Here is a 14,123-nt window from a genome sequence, read left to right as displayed (position 1 = left end):
GTACTCTAAAACACTAATTAGCTTAGTTCCACCTTCTCCACTGGGAAAATGATGGGGCAAAACAGGCAAACTGCTTATGTAATTAAAAAAAATTTTTTTTTTTTGAGACGGGGTCTCACTCTAATTGAGGTTGGTTTTGAACCCACAACAATCCTCCTGCCTCATCCTCCCAAGTGCTGGCCTTGCAGGTGTGTGTCACCATGCCTGGAAAAATGTTTATATAAAATGATAAGCATAAACATTAAAATGACCTAATACATTATCTTAACTAACTAAAATACTTGAGGCTTACCAAAAGCTTTTTAGAATTAAAAGTCCTCTTAAACTAATTTTTCAGATTACGTAATACTGGAGTACAAACAAACTAGAGCACAACACGTACTCAACAAATAGAAGAAACAAGTACAAATTGAGGACTCCTTGTCAGCCAGGGTAGCCAGCTTCTGACCATGCAACCATGCAGTTGCATGTACTCATCTCCTTTTTCTTAATTCATTTGGTGTTTAGGGGACACAGACTATGAGACAAAACCCTGGGAGAAGCACAAGGAAGACGCTTCGCATCACAAGTCATTTGGGAAATGCAAGTCCAAAGCACACAGACACGCCACCACACTGCACCAGCAGGAAGACCGAGGAGACAGTAACACCCACGGCACAGGATGTGCAAGCAATGCCAGCGGAGGTGAGTCGGGGTGGCCACCTTGGGACAGCCGAGAATTCTCCAAAAAGCTAAGCACAGACTTCTAAAGGGGCCTAGCAATGTACTCCCAGGCGCAGTAAAAATGCAATCTTGCCCACACAGGAGCAGAGGCCAGTGCAAGCAACAGCATTACTCACAGCAGCCCAAGGAGGAAACCACCCCACGTCCACCAGTGACAAGCGGAAGACAAGACACGGACACCCATCCCAGGCTATGCTGGGCCCGCGAAGGGAGGAAGTCAGATGCACAGCAACATGGGCAACCGCACACTTCCACGCGGGCAGCACACGAGAGCAGAAGAGTTGGGAGACGGAGATGCGCTTCAGGATGCCGGGGCCTGCCCTGGGTCCCAGCAACACCTGCACAATCACATTTTATAGCATAGGAACTGAACCCACAGGCACCACCCTGAGCTACATTCCCAGCACCTTTTCTATTTTGAGACAGGGTCTTGCTAGTCACCCAGGCTGGGTTCAAACCAGCGATCATCATGCCTCAGGCTCCCAGAGTGACGTGTGATTTAATCTCAATGGAACAGCTTCCAAAGACCATTTGGGAATCACTCCCACAGAAACAGATAGAAGGATTAATGGTCAGGAACCGGCCCTAACGAAGTCCAGGCAAACAAGAGGCTGGACCTGAGCCTGCGGCCGGGCCTGGCTGGACGCTGCCGACGCATGCTGGTGGGCTCAGCACGCCACCTCTGGGTTCTGAGTGGAAAGCCCATAGCAGGCGGGCCGCACACAGCTCACCTGAAAAGCCCGGTGTTAGGGAGGCCAGCTTCCGGGCCAGCTTATCCTTCTCCAGGGCAGCCCCCAGCTTCAGGGGCCGGAGGTGGACTTTGAAAATGGATGCTCTTCCTTTTATGTCCGGGGGTCCTTTAGGAAGATTTTAAGGAAAAAGGTCAGAGAGATCGCCACAGAGAGCACACGAACCCCCCACAGCTAGCCCCTCACCGATGAAGATCTGCCGGTCGAAGCGGCCTGGACGCAGCAGTGCCGGGTCTAGGATGTCTGGCCGGTTGGTGCCCGCCAAGATGACCACATTTGTCGTTGTATTAAAACCTGAGGGAGAAGCCAGCACCACCATGAGGACACACAGGTAGAGGGTGGAGCGCCTGCAGCGCACTGCACAGGCTTCCTGTGCAGTTACTTGATCCCGCCCTCCCCACTCGAGATGAGCACCACGCAGCAGACTGAAAAGGTTTGGGCTGTACACGATGACTCTTCAAGAGCTTTTCACTGTGAACTAAGTTGTGACAGGGTTCCAAAACACGTGTGCACTATGGGGTGACCAGGTCATGGTGGTGGCGTGGGCCCCTCTGGTGGCAGCTGTGGGGAGCTAGCTGGTGCACAGCCCCACACTGGGTGGGAAGCTTTGGCTCTTGGCAGGTGAGCAGGTTCAACTGCTCTCACTTCAGGACTTCAAGTTCACCCATCACGGTCCCCCATGGCTGTGCCGCCTGATCCTCCAGGACCGTGGATGACTGTGACCGGATCCTCATGTGAATTGTGCCTTCTCCTACTCCACCTCAACTCCACCACTGAGCTCCCAAGGGGCAGGGAAGGACAGCTTGCATTCTGTGCACAGCAGTGTTTAATACGCCCCTACACTCGAGGACTCGCAGCCCCAGGAATGCAGCTCACCCACCACCCACCGTCCATCTCCACCAGCAGCTGGTTGAGCGTGTTCTCCTGCTCACTCTGTCCCCCGAAGTTGCCACGACCTCTCTTCCTTCCCACTGCATCAATCTCATCAATGAAGAGGATGCAAGGGGCATTCTTCCGAGCGAGGGCAAACAGGTCTCGCACCTGACAGTGAGAAGCAGCGGTAGTTAAGCTGTGAACGGGGCCTATCCTCACCCTTAAGTGCAGTGCCAAGGGCTGAACCCAGGACTTCACACTTGCTAGGCCAGTGCTCTACCCCTGAGCTACACTGTAGCCTTTTTGCTTTTGAGTTGGGGTTTCCTGAGTGGCTAGGTGCTCCCTGTGCCTCCAGTTCCCTTGAGGGTCTCCCTCTAGTGCTGTCCTGCCTGGCTTCTGGATTATGTCCCTATGCTGCTGATCACAGTCTCCCTGCCTATGTACCCCATGGCACAGTTGGACCGGGTGTCCCCAAAATCCCTCACAGGGAAGAGACCCGTCTGCCCTGTGGCTAGCTGGAGCCGGGCTGCCCCCATCTGCATGGCAGGCGCCTTACCCCTCCCCACGGACGCCTACCCGGCACTCTCTTCCAGTCTCTTGGTCCCTGCCCCTCTGCTCCTGACAAAGCCCACACTGCAAAGTGCCTCTGACACCAGCCTGCAGTGCCACTCCAGGCCATGCACACAACCTAAGGCTCTCACACCACCGTCTCCTTCCTCCCTCAACTTCCCCTCCGAGCACATAGCACATACACGCACGCGCAGGCGCACACACATTGCACGGCTCTCCTGCGATCTCTGACTCATGGGTTTTGCAGCCTGGCTCATGAACACCTGATCCCACTGAGCTCCTACACCTCTGCAAAACCCAGCTGAGCACTGCTGCTGCATGTCCCTTAGAATGCTACTGACAAAAGATGTGGCCATGGGGACAACACCATGGTGAAATGGTGCTGGTGATATGATACTGTACTACTAAGTCTTAGCAGAGTCTAATAATCAAACAGCATGTTACAGTTTGCAAAAGCACCATGACACTCTGTATTTCTACTGTATGCATTAGGTCAACGTTTTAGACACTGATGAAAAACACAAGTAGAAACTGTCCTTAAAAAATAAACCAGTCACACCTCCTGATGTCACAACTGGCAAAGCAACAGTAACCAGGACTGCAGGACTAGCCTAAGGACAGATACACAGATCAACAGGACGACCGGAGGGTCGAGAGATACATCAAGACCACTCAACGGGAAAAATATTCCTTCAAAAAATGGTATTGAGAAAACTGCTATCCACAAGCAAAAGAATGAGATCAGACCCTTACCACATACCGTTTACGAAACTGAATTAAGGGCCGGGGAGATGGCTCGGTGGAATAAGCGCTTCTCTGGTAAGCACACAGGCCTGAGTTCAATCCCCGCTTCCCCAAAAAAAAAAAAAAAAAAAAAGAAAAGTATTTGCTCCTTGCTCTCTTCACTCCTTCCTAGAAATAGTTCTAGCTGGTTTAATATCTGAAATTATATAACATATGGAAGAATACTATGTTTAAAAAAAAACTGAATTAAAACGCATCACTAACCTCAAGGTTTATAGCTCGACTATAACTCTTACAAGGAAACACAGACATCAATGTCTGTGGTCTTGGATTTGGCAATGGATTCTTAAACATAACACCAAAAGCATACACAATAAAAAAAGGAAAAAATACTTCATCAAAATTAAAATCAGGCATAAGCAGGAAGATGAGCCCGGTGCAGACTCAGGCCCAAGTCCCATCCCAAAGGAAGCGGCAGTGGCAGCGGCAGCGGCAGCAGCTCCCAAGGAAGAGAACGAGAAAGGAAAAGCGATCCTTTCTGCCGCTGATGGTAGCAGTGCCTTCAGATGGTAATGTTGCTGGAAGAACCCTGACTGCCCAGGGACTTTCAGACCCTGCTGCTCCCAATCTTCAGTCCTCTTCTGATCACTTTAGAACTAGGATTGCCAGGGACCCGGATCGCTGGAGCACGTGTCCCCAGGGGTATGTGAACCCATGCGAAACCACTCCCAAGCAGGGCTCCTTTCTGGTGTCAAACACTGACAACTTGACACTGTGAGGACTGACTTTCTAATCAAAACCACTGCTAACAGGGTAATGTATGGCTTTTAAACTTCGATTGAAATAGCGTATTTTAAAATGTCTCTTGAAAACGCAAAGCTCCTGTATGTATTTTGAGACAGTTTCTGTTGCCATTGAGAATAAATGAACCTATGATGGAAGTATATTCTCAGCACCCCTTATCGAAAATCCTGGAGCCCGGGAGGCTGAAGCAACAGCGATTTCTCTCCCAGTTCTGGAGTCGAGAGCCCAGAGTTACGTGTTGGCAGGAGGGGATCAGCTTCTTCGGAGGATGCTCCCCTTGGCTTCCAGAGAGCACCTTGCCCTTCTTCCCGTGGCCTCCGTCCCGAAGTGTATTATGGGTATTCCCTTGTACGTGCAAATTCGTTCTTAGAAGACATCCCTCAGACTGGAGTGGAGCCACTCTGAGCCTCAGCTTGCCTGAGGGATCTCAGTCAACCTGTCTCCAAGCCACATCCTGTGATATCTGGAGTGGAGGCTTCAACAGGTGAATCTGCGGACAGGCCGCATTCGGGCCGTGACATTTGTTTTTATTTCTAACCATTCTAGTTTAGGCTGTGCTGTTAATAGGTGACCAAGGACAGCCCAAACAGTCATCATCAAAGAATTCATGTCAGAGTAGGACCCTGCAAGTCACGTGATCAAAAGCCTGAACTTTTCTTGTGCAAACACCCCTCTGATGTTCCAGGTACCGGCTTTATGGTACTGCTCATTAAAGCCAGGTTTGGGATGCACCATGGAAGGCTCACAGCACAACTTTATTCATGGGACGTGTTCACTAAATCCCATCTGAACTTCCATAGCCATAAATAAATATATATTTTTTTCTTTTTTTTTTTCCAGAACCGGGGATTGAACTCAGGCCCTTGCACTTGCCAGTGAAGTGCTTATTCCACTGAGCCATCTCCCCAGTGCCACCATAAAATATTCCTGACTTTTCTCCCATCACTTCTGTTATTCGCTGCAACAGACTTTCTCATTGCTTGGACTGTGATGTATACTTGTAAATTGTGGAGAAACACAAAGTGCACATAAGGTTCCACAAGTCTCAATACTGCTTAAAATAGAAGTCTGTGAATGTGGAAAATAAGAATAAAAAATTACAATCGGTTGTGCTTTACTACCAAGAAGTGAGAAGCCAGTCGTAGAGTAGGAGAAAACACGTGAAATCGAGTATGTGATCAGGAGGTAGCATCCAGAACCTGTGAACAGCTCTGAGCACTCAGGGACAAAGAACCCAGCTGCACAGTGGGCACAGGTCTACATGACAGTCTCTTCCTACAAGATACTGACGTGTGTCCCAGCACTTCGAGGCCTTGCCACACTCCCTCGGGGCAGCTGGGACTGAACAAACCAGAACCTCACCATGTGCTGGCAGGCTGGGACAAGACTGGGGACACACAGGACTGCAGGCTGGGACAGGGCAGCTGGGCACAAGTACTAAGGAAAACGCTGGTGGCTCCTCAGTAAGTACAGCACGAGTTACTGCTGAACTTGTAAACATCATGCTAAGTAAAAAGAGCCACGCATAAAGACCACATGCTGCCAGGTGCGCGGATGCCTGCCTTTGCAGACTTTGGAAAGCCGAGGTAGGAGGACGGCTTGAGCCCAGTTCAAGCCCACCCTGGGGAGTGTAGTGAGGACACCATCCAAACAGAAAGCAGACCAGTGTGTACTCAGGGGAGAGATGGAGGTCGGGAGACGAAGGGGACTGCTACAGAGACAGTGGGGCTTCCTCTCAGCATACTGAAACTGTGCTGTAATTATTGTGAAGATAGCTGTACAAATCTGACTATGCCTGACAGTTATTTAACTACACACAGAGCCAAGGCAGTAAATTCTACAGTATGTCAATTGTATCTCAATAGAGTTTCTGTAAAACAACTCACAAACTCAAGCCACTCTGTGAAATACTGAAGCTAGAATGACCTCAGTAACTGACACCCTCAGGCGCAGGCCAGTGGGAGCTCAACCCCAGGAGTGCTCAGACCGCCACAGGCCAGCAGGCCCTCAGGGACTCCAAGGATGGGGCTGGCTTCAGTACGGCCTCAGCTGGGGCGCACAGGGGACGAGGAACTCACACATATGAAGAGAACAGGTCTTACCCGAGCCGGGCCCACACCAACAAACATCTCGAGAAACTCAGACCCACTGACAGTGATGAAGGGGACGTTGGCTTCCCCAGCCGTGGCCTTGGCCAATAGTGTCTTCCCAGTGCCAGGAGGACCCGTGAGAATGGCACCCTGCAGAAAGGAGGGATCAGTCACCAGTCAAAACTTCCGAGAAGAAGCCAGCAGAGCCAGCAAGGCAGAACACTGTCTCAACCTCACTGATGTCATCTCTCTTAAACATCTAAACTGTGGTAGCACATTTTTTGTTAAGGAAAAGAAAAGGATTACTACAGACAACTTGTTTCAAAAAGCTTGGGGAAACTGCACATGGTTGTAACCCAAGCACATCAGAGGCTGCAGCAGGAGGATCACCGTGAGTTCAAAGCCAGCCTGAGCCATGAAGTGAGACTCTGTCTCAAAAATCAAAACAACAGGAGGCCTGGCCAAATAGTTCAACGGATTAAAACACCTTCTTAGGCAGATGCAGTGGCTGGGGTTCAATTCTCAGCCTGCTGAGCCGGCTACGCCCCCAGGGGGAATGATGAGCCAGTGACTGAGACTGGGCATAGTGGTATACCCCTGTAATCCCAGCTCTTGGGAGGCTGAACACAGGTGGATCATGAGTCAGATCTGCGTAGTGAGACGCTGTACTAAAATACAAAAAAAAAAAAAAAAAAATCAAACATGGTTGGGGAGATAGCTCGGCAGCATCCACATCCGCAAACACAAGGTCCTGAGCATGAGACTTGGTACTGAATGCTGTGCCAGCCCCAGAACCCCAGGCACACTGTGCTGGCCCCGGAACCAGACTAGGTGACACATGCCTGTAATCCCAGTCCTGGGGAGGCTGAGACAAGAGGATCACTATGAGTCTGAACTGTGAAGCAAGACCCTTTATCAAAAATAAAAAATAAAAATTTTTTTAAAAATATTTATTTTCAGGGCAGTGAGAAAGGGTGACTTTGGCTAGTGACCTACTAACAGACCAAGATTACATAAACACATCCTCCAGAGTTACAAAACTCTCTTGTGCTCTGCAGCCTGAATAATGAATACAGTAACTGACCTCCACCTCTCGCAGGGTGGGGCGCTGTTAGCACGGACGCCTGCACCCGGCCTGCCCCACGAACTCACCTATGTTCTGTCCACTGAGTGGCTAGCTGCGAACAGCATCCTCTCCATTTCCCAAACACTGCCCGCAGGGAGGTAGAGAATGTAGTCTAAAGATTTTTTTCCAGACCTTGTAACAAAACTTTTTATTTTTTTTTTTAAACGTATTTAGTACAGGGTCTACAGGGTCTCACTACGCAGCCCAGACTCACAATGACCCTCCTGTTTCCAGCTGCCCAAGTGCTGAGATTACAGGTGTGGGCCTCCATGCCCGGCCTCTGTCTCAGCGTGCCCCATGGGCGAGGCCAGCAGAGCACACCAGGTATGAACCCCAGTCCCTGTGCTGCCTAAGCAAGAGCTTCAGTCTGCTGAGTTATCCAGCCGGCCCTTTTGTAACAAAAGTTAAAGGTATTTTTAAAAAGTTTGCTTATTCTCTCTTTAAAAGCTTAAACACATACTCCAGAGTTACAAAATTGTCTTTTAGTAAAGGAAGTAAAAATCTAGCACCACCGATGAATCTATCTAAAAAGAAAAATGTGTTTGCAGAAAACAGAGAACTACAGGATGGAGCTGCAGAAATGTGTAGGACCTAGGGGAGAGAGCCACCACCAGATGGGTTCTCCAACGCTGAGCAGACAGGCTGCAGAGAGCAGGCCCCGTGACAAAGCACTCCCCGAGTGGTCTTTACTAATGGGTTAGAAAAGAACCACCTACCCTCTTTCACTCATCTACTTGACAGCTGATCCACCAACAAACGTGCAGTTAGCACGTGCCTCTTGCCCTGGGGTGCGCAGCCTGTCGCTGGAACTGACATCTTACTAGCTGGAAGAGGCCTGGGACATGAGTACCACTGGGTTCCTCTCCATGCATCCTGCGCCAAGTCCCACAGTGCCAGGCATGGGCAGTGGCTCAGCACCCTGAGGGGAGGGAACTTGGGTGGCAGGAGGTTGCTACGCTACAAAGCCTGTGACTGCCAGCACACGGGCATCTAACTGGGACAGAGGAAGAAGAAAGGAGACTCAGGAAGGCTCTGGGAAGGAAAGAACAGTGTACACTCCATCTAGGCAACAAGACACGAAAATGAGAGCCAGCAAGACTGATGGCAGATAGAACCCAAGCTAAGCAACACAGAGAAACAGCCACTGAGAGTTGTGGAGGGCCACCTGGGCAGCTCTCGGTGAAAGAGGAGCAACTGTCTTCATGCTGACTGAGCCTGACCCTATTTCCTCGTACTGACACGTTCAGAGCTGGCTGGGACTTGTCCTTCTCCCCTCAATAGGCCCTAAGCAACGCATGCTGGTCCAGCGGAGGTGCTGGTGATAGTCTCTGAAGATGGCGTGCGTGTTTCCGCAGAAGTCCCCACCTGCTGCTCCCTACTGTGAACCGCGTCAGGACATTTAAGGTTTTTTCCCATTTGTGGGTTGTGCTGGACAAAACAAAAAGCCAATGTTCCAAGCTGTGGGCTGGGAGGTCGGACTCGGAAGCCATGACTTCCTGGAGCTTGACAGCTTACCTGTCAGAGCTGAAGCACAGACCCCAAAACATCAGCTACTACCTCCACTGTGTCACGCGTATTATTCTTTCCGCATATCCTCTCCTCTGCATGCTGCAGAGGTGGATGCAGGCCTTCTACCTGGCCCAGCTCACAGCACTCACCTACCTCCTGCCAGTCTCACAGTCACTCATCCTCAAGCCACTCCCTCTTCACAAATGAACAGAAGTTGGGTTCAGTCTTGAGTAAAGGCCTTTGTTCCAGATAGCCATCACCATGGCTGGACTTAGGACCCCTTAAACTACAAATATGCTGCAGTATCCTTATTCTTGCACTGGAAGCGGTAGATTAAAATAAACTTGACGGGATTCCAATAACTTATCCATGGGATTACAAATATAAATTTCTTGGACTGAGACATAGACCAGAAAGAGCTCTTTAAAAGTAATCAAACTTCACAAAACAACTTCAGATATCAAGAGATAACTTCAACAATTTTGGAGTGAACCTCCAGAAGTTCGCGTTACCTTTGGAATTTTGGCTCCTAGGTCTTGGTACTGCTTTGGGTTTTTTAAGAAGTTCACGAATTCCATGATCTCCAGCTTGGCCTCCTCGCAGCCCGCCACGTCCTTGAACTTGATGTCTATCCCGTCCTTCAGGACCTTAGCCGTGGTCTCCCCGACACTGAAGAGCCCGCCCACACCGCGGCCGCCCCGGCCGAGGCCGCCAGGGCCCCGGCGCACGGTGTAGAGCAGGAGGCAATGATGAGGACGGTGGGCAGCATGCTCAGCAGGAACGAGCTGTAGAAACACGCATGTTCACGCCTCCGACATGCTCCACAGCATGTGTACTTCCTACAGCTACTTCAGACACAGCTGTGAACATTTTACAATTTTTAAAAAAACCTAACTACCCTAATACTTAATCTGAAGCTCAAGGAGAACCTTAATGTTAATACAAGTAACAAAGAGAAACCTGTTCCCAACACATATGCTGCCTGCGGATACTGCCTTGATCCCACAGTCATCATTCATGCACAAGACTAAATGTTATTATCATTACATCTGAGCGGCAAAGAAATTTCTTTTTAACTACTTCAAAATTTAACACGAGTCCGGGACTAGTCTGGGTAAAAAGTCCGCTCTGACTGAGATGCAGCATGCCTGTCCTAAAGAAAAGGCTTCTGGTGTGATCCTTGCCGTCCACATTCAAACGCCTCTCCTGCCAGGGTTGAGAGGTCGGGGGGCACTACGCCCCGAGCCAGCACCACTATGGAGGGAGCAGCCAAGGCGTTCGAAGCCTGGGCACACACGGAGCCTTCCACTTCTCATCCTAGCATTTATTCTAACATAACCATGGCTATAGATGTGTGCTTACATGCCTAACACAATGCAATTCAGTTGGCCTAAGAAATGTAAGTCAAAAACTACTTCATGGTCTAAAAGGAAACAAAAGCCAGGATTTGCCTTTTTTAAAAATGTATTATAGAATTTAAACACTGCTAAAGCAAGCAGCAAAAGCCATGGAAAATTCAACTCCATTTATTTCTGGAGTGGGGAAAAAGCTGCACTGATAAAGGTTTTACAGGTTATGAGCAACCTGAATCTGAAAAACTGAACTCTCAAATGTGAAATGCTTGAAAATCTCAAAATTCTACTTTTTTGTGGCTGACTCAGCCCACCCTGGGGCAGGGCCGGCACCGCATGTGGTGCTGGGGATCAAACCATGGTCCCTGTGCTTGCTTAAGCAGACGCTTTAGACCACTGAGCTATCTTGCCAGCCCAAAAAAATCTCAAAATTCTAAAAATAACCTGATACACAAAAGATTTAGATTTTGGAGCTTTTCAAACTTTGGGGCCAGGGAAATGGCTCAGTGGAATAAAAGCACTTCCCTGGCAAGTGCAAGGGCCTGAGTTCAATCCCTGGTTCCGCAAAAAAAAAAAAAAAATCAAATTTTGGAATTTTGGACCAGGGAGTCTGCACATATCACAGCAGGTGAAGGAGGCTGAAATTCACAGCATATCCAAGGCCGCTGGTCCTGTGCAGGGTGTCAGCAGCAGCCAGGGAAGGCAGGGAGCCACCTGAAGCCTCAGGCAGGGAAGGTTCTGCAGGAAGCCACACCCACCAGCCTCCTAAGTGTGGTGATCCAAAGCAAAGCCTGAGGGGAATGCTCTGGGCAAGAAAGAATTTCTTTTAAAGCTGGGAAACCATAAAATAGAAACATAAACAAAAGTTACAAGGTAGGAATACTGTTCTACAGATAAATTCTTCCTGATAAAACCCTAACAGGCCGAGGAGATGGCTCAGTAGAAGCGCTTGCCTGGCAAGAGCAAGGGTCTGAGCTCAATCCCTGGTTCTAACCAAAAATAAAATAAAATAAAAAATAAAACCTAACAGGACAAGTGCTCTGCACATAAAACCTCCAAAACTGCTTAATCAAGATAAATGAGCCAAAAGGCCAGCTAGATCGCTTACTGGATGCGCAGGAACCGGGGTTTGATCCCTGGCACCACACGCCATGTTGGCCCCACCCCCAGCAAGCTGAACAGCTACTGAGATGGAGCGGTGGCACACGCCTGTAATCCAGCGCTGGGGAGGCTGAAAGCAGGAGGATCACTATGAGTCCAAGCTGCGCAGTGAGACCCTGCACCAACCAACTACATTAAGAAAGGATGAATGAGCCAGATGTGTGGAACTAGCCTGTCGCCCCAGCACTCAGGAGGCTGAGACAGGAAGGTCTCAAGTTTAAATCCAGCCTGGGAAACTCAGTGAAACCCTGTTTCAAAATTTAAAAGGCTAGAGATATATCTCTCAGTGTGAAGGCACTTGGCTCAATCCTGAATACCGGAGGGGAAACAATACTAAGATAAATGTAAACGTGTAGAGCATCAGTCTTGGGCAAAAGACAAGTTACTAATGATTTTTTAAAAGTGAGGCCAGATTTGAAGAGGGCTGTGAGAAACACAACGTGTGATGTGTTGACACGCAGCCCGTAGACACCGATGACAATTTCTGAAACCCTTCTTACCCGTCGCTTTCAGTGACGTAGACAACGGGCACCCGGTCTTCCCCTTCTATGCCCAGCTCCTGCTGTAAAGTTTCCAGATTCCGCTCAAAGGCGTCTACACTGCCAATATTAAACCAGACATATTGCTATAAAAACAGAAAAACAAATATCCTAAGAATGAAGTGGAAACAAAAGGTTCCATTCTCTAAAGGGTTCCCTGTTAATTTTTAAAATTGCAATAATAGAAGACTGGCTTTACTGACATGGTGATAAAGTTCCACTCAGTGGTAACCTGGATGCAATTTTCTAAAACCTCTGCCCTCCTGGGCAAGAGCCTCCTTCAGCCTTACTATCCCAGCACCAGTCGCAAGAGACACTGCGGCAGCCTGCCCCCTGAGTTCACCTGGGGAGCACTGTCCGCGTCCTCAGTCAGCACTGCACTTCTCTCCTGGAGCTCAGGCTCCCTGACAGGGCCACCAGAGGCCTGGGGGGGGGGGGGGGCAGGCAGCCACAGGCTGGCAGTACAGCTGGGGAAGTTGAGTCACCCAGGAGTGGGTATGGAATGCAGGAGGGGGGGGGGGGGGGGGGGAGTAGCAAGCTCACCAACTAGCACAGTAGCATCATCCTTGGTATCCAGAGCCCCCACAGATGCTGGGGCCCACCAAGTGACCCAGAGTGCACACACCACCAGCTGCGTTCATTAAGCCATCTCCAGATGACCTGAAAACCTACCCTGGTGTCAGTGCTCTGCACACTGCCATTCCTTCAACAGCTCGGGGAAGGCCAGGAGAGAGGCCTGGTGTTTAGTGCAAGTGCACTGTTTTCCCTCAATATTTTTAACCCACAGCTGACTGAATCCACGGATGGTGAAGGTGTGGAACCCACACACAAGGAGGAACAACTGTCCCCCACACCGTGTTGGGAGCACTGGCTGAATAGGAGCGCTGGTTCCTGCAGATGACTGACTTAGGCCATCCACGGACACCTGCAGGAGGAGGAGAGCTCTGGACTCAGGCTGCCCACACCAGCATAAGCACTGTGTTCACACTCCCTGTGCACCAGCACGTGTAGCGGATCCTGTTATGCTTAGTCCAAGCGCTGTGCATGCACTAGCCCCATTTTACAGCACAAAAATATTGCCTTTCCTTTTTAACCTTCAATCACATTTTTAACAATACCATTTTTTAATCAAAACAGTCTGAGATGTAAAACTCAGGACAGCAATGATCACCCAGCTTCTCCAACAGCATGCTCCTGGACGGGAACCTCACCACACTTCTCCACAATGTCTGCACAGAGAAGATGGGGCATACGCCAGCTTCACACAACCAGAGTCCCCTGAGAAACACGAAATCCTGTGGTTCCACACCACAGACACATGCAGAACACATCAGCTCCACGAGAGACTAAGCAATCGCTAACTCTACACTGTTCGCAATGCCTGGCTCTCACAGGCCTGTGGGCTGAAGGCACCACAGGACATCACTGAGCACAGGCTGAAGTGCAGGCTTCCAGGAGGACATCAAGGTAAGAACTTGGGGATAGAGGGGATCTCATGTACACTGAACCCAGGAACCCACTTCTGGTTCACACTGCCTCCCCTAGGCACTCAGCCGCAAGCAAACACTGTCATCCCATTCTTACAACAAAGACTCCAGTATCTGGAGGAGGGATGCCTTGTAGGGGCCGGCTGAAGCCAAAGCTGTGGGTGCATGGCCCAGTGCCTCTGTTAATACTATCACTACATAGCAAACTATGGAAAACCCCTGAACTATTTCCCAAAGTGCCAGGTAAAGTCTAATAAACAGGCAACACATGTTCTCACAGAAAACTCAGAAATGCACAGGACACAGACAACCCTACCAGCACACTTCAGGGCCTGTCTTCAAGACATATGCACCCAGTACGACCTCCAGATCCTGAAATACCTGCCTCAGGGCAAA

General features: G+C 49.7%; 1 protein-coding gene across 1 annotated transcript in view; it reads right to left on the bottom strand.

The window, feature by feature from the left end:
- Window positions 1-14,123, bottom strand: part of Afg3l2 (AFG3 like matrix AAA peptidase subunit 2) — a 38,162-nt gene that overhangs the window by 9,641 nt on the left and 14,398 nt on the right. Inside the window, 7 exon segments of the mRNA XM_004649011.2 lie at window positions 1,442-1,580; window positions 1,659-1,766; window positions 2,360-2,513; window positions 6,566-6,703; window positions 9,701-9,930; window positions 9,933-9,973; window positions 12,202-12,326. Coding sequence (XP_004649068.1) covers window positions 1,442-1,580; window positions 1,659-1,766; window positions 2,360-2,513; window positions 6,566-6,703; window positions 9,701-9,930; window positions 9,933-9,973; window positions 12,202-12,326 — 935 coding nt within the window.

Source organism: Octodon degus, unplaced genomic scaffold (assembly GCF_000260255.1).
Source record: "Octodon degus isolate 3935 unplaced genomic scaffold, OctDeg1.0 scaffold00295, whole genome shotgun sequence".
Taxonomy (NCBI): Eukaryota; Metazoa; Chordata; class Mammalia; order Rodentia; family Octodontidae; genus Octodon; species Octodon degus.
The sequence above is the reverse complement of the archived record's forward strand: the minus strand, read 5'-3'. Positions and strand labels throughout refer to the sequence as shown.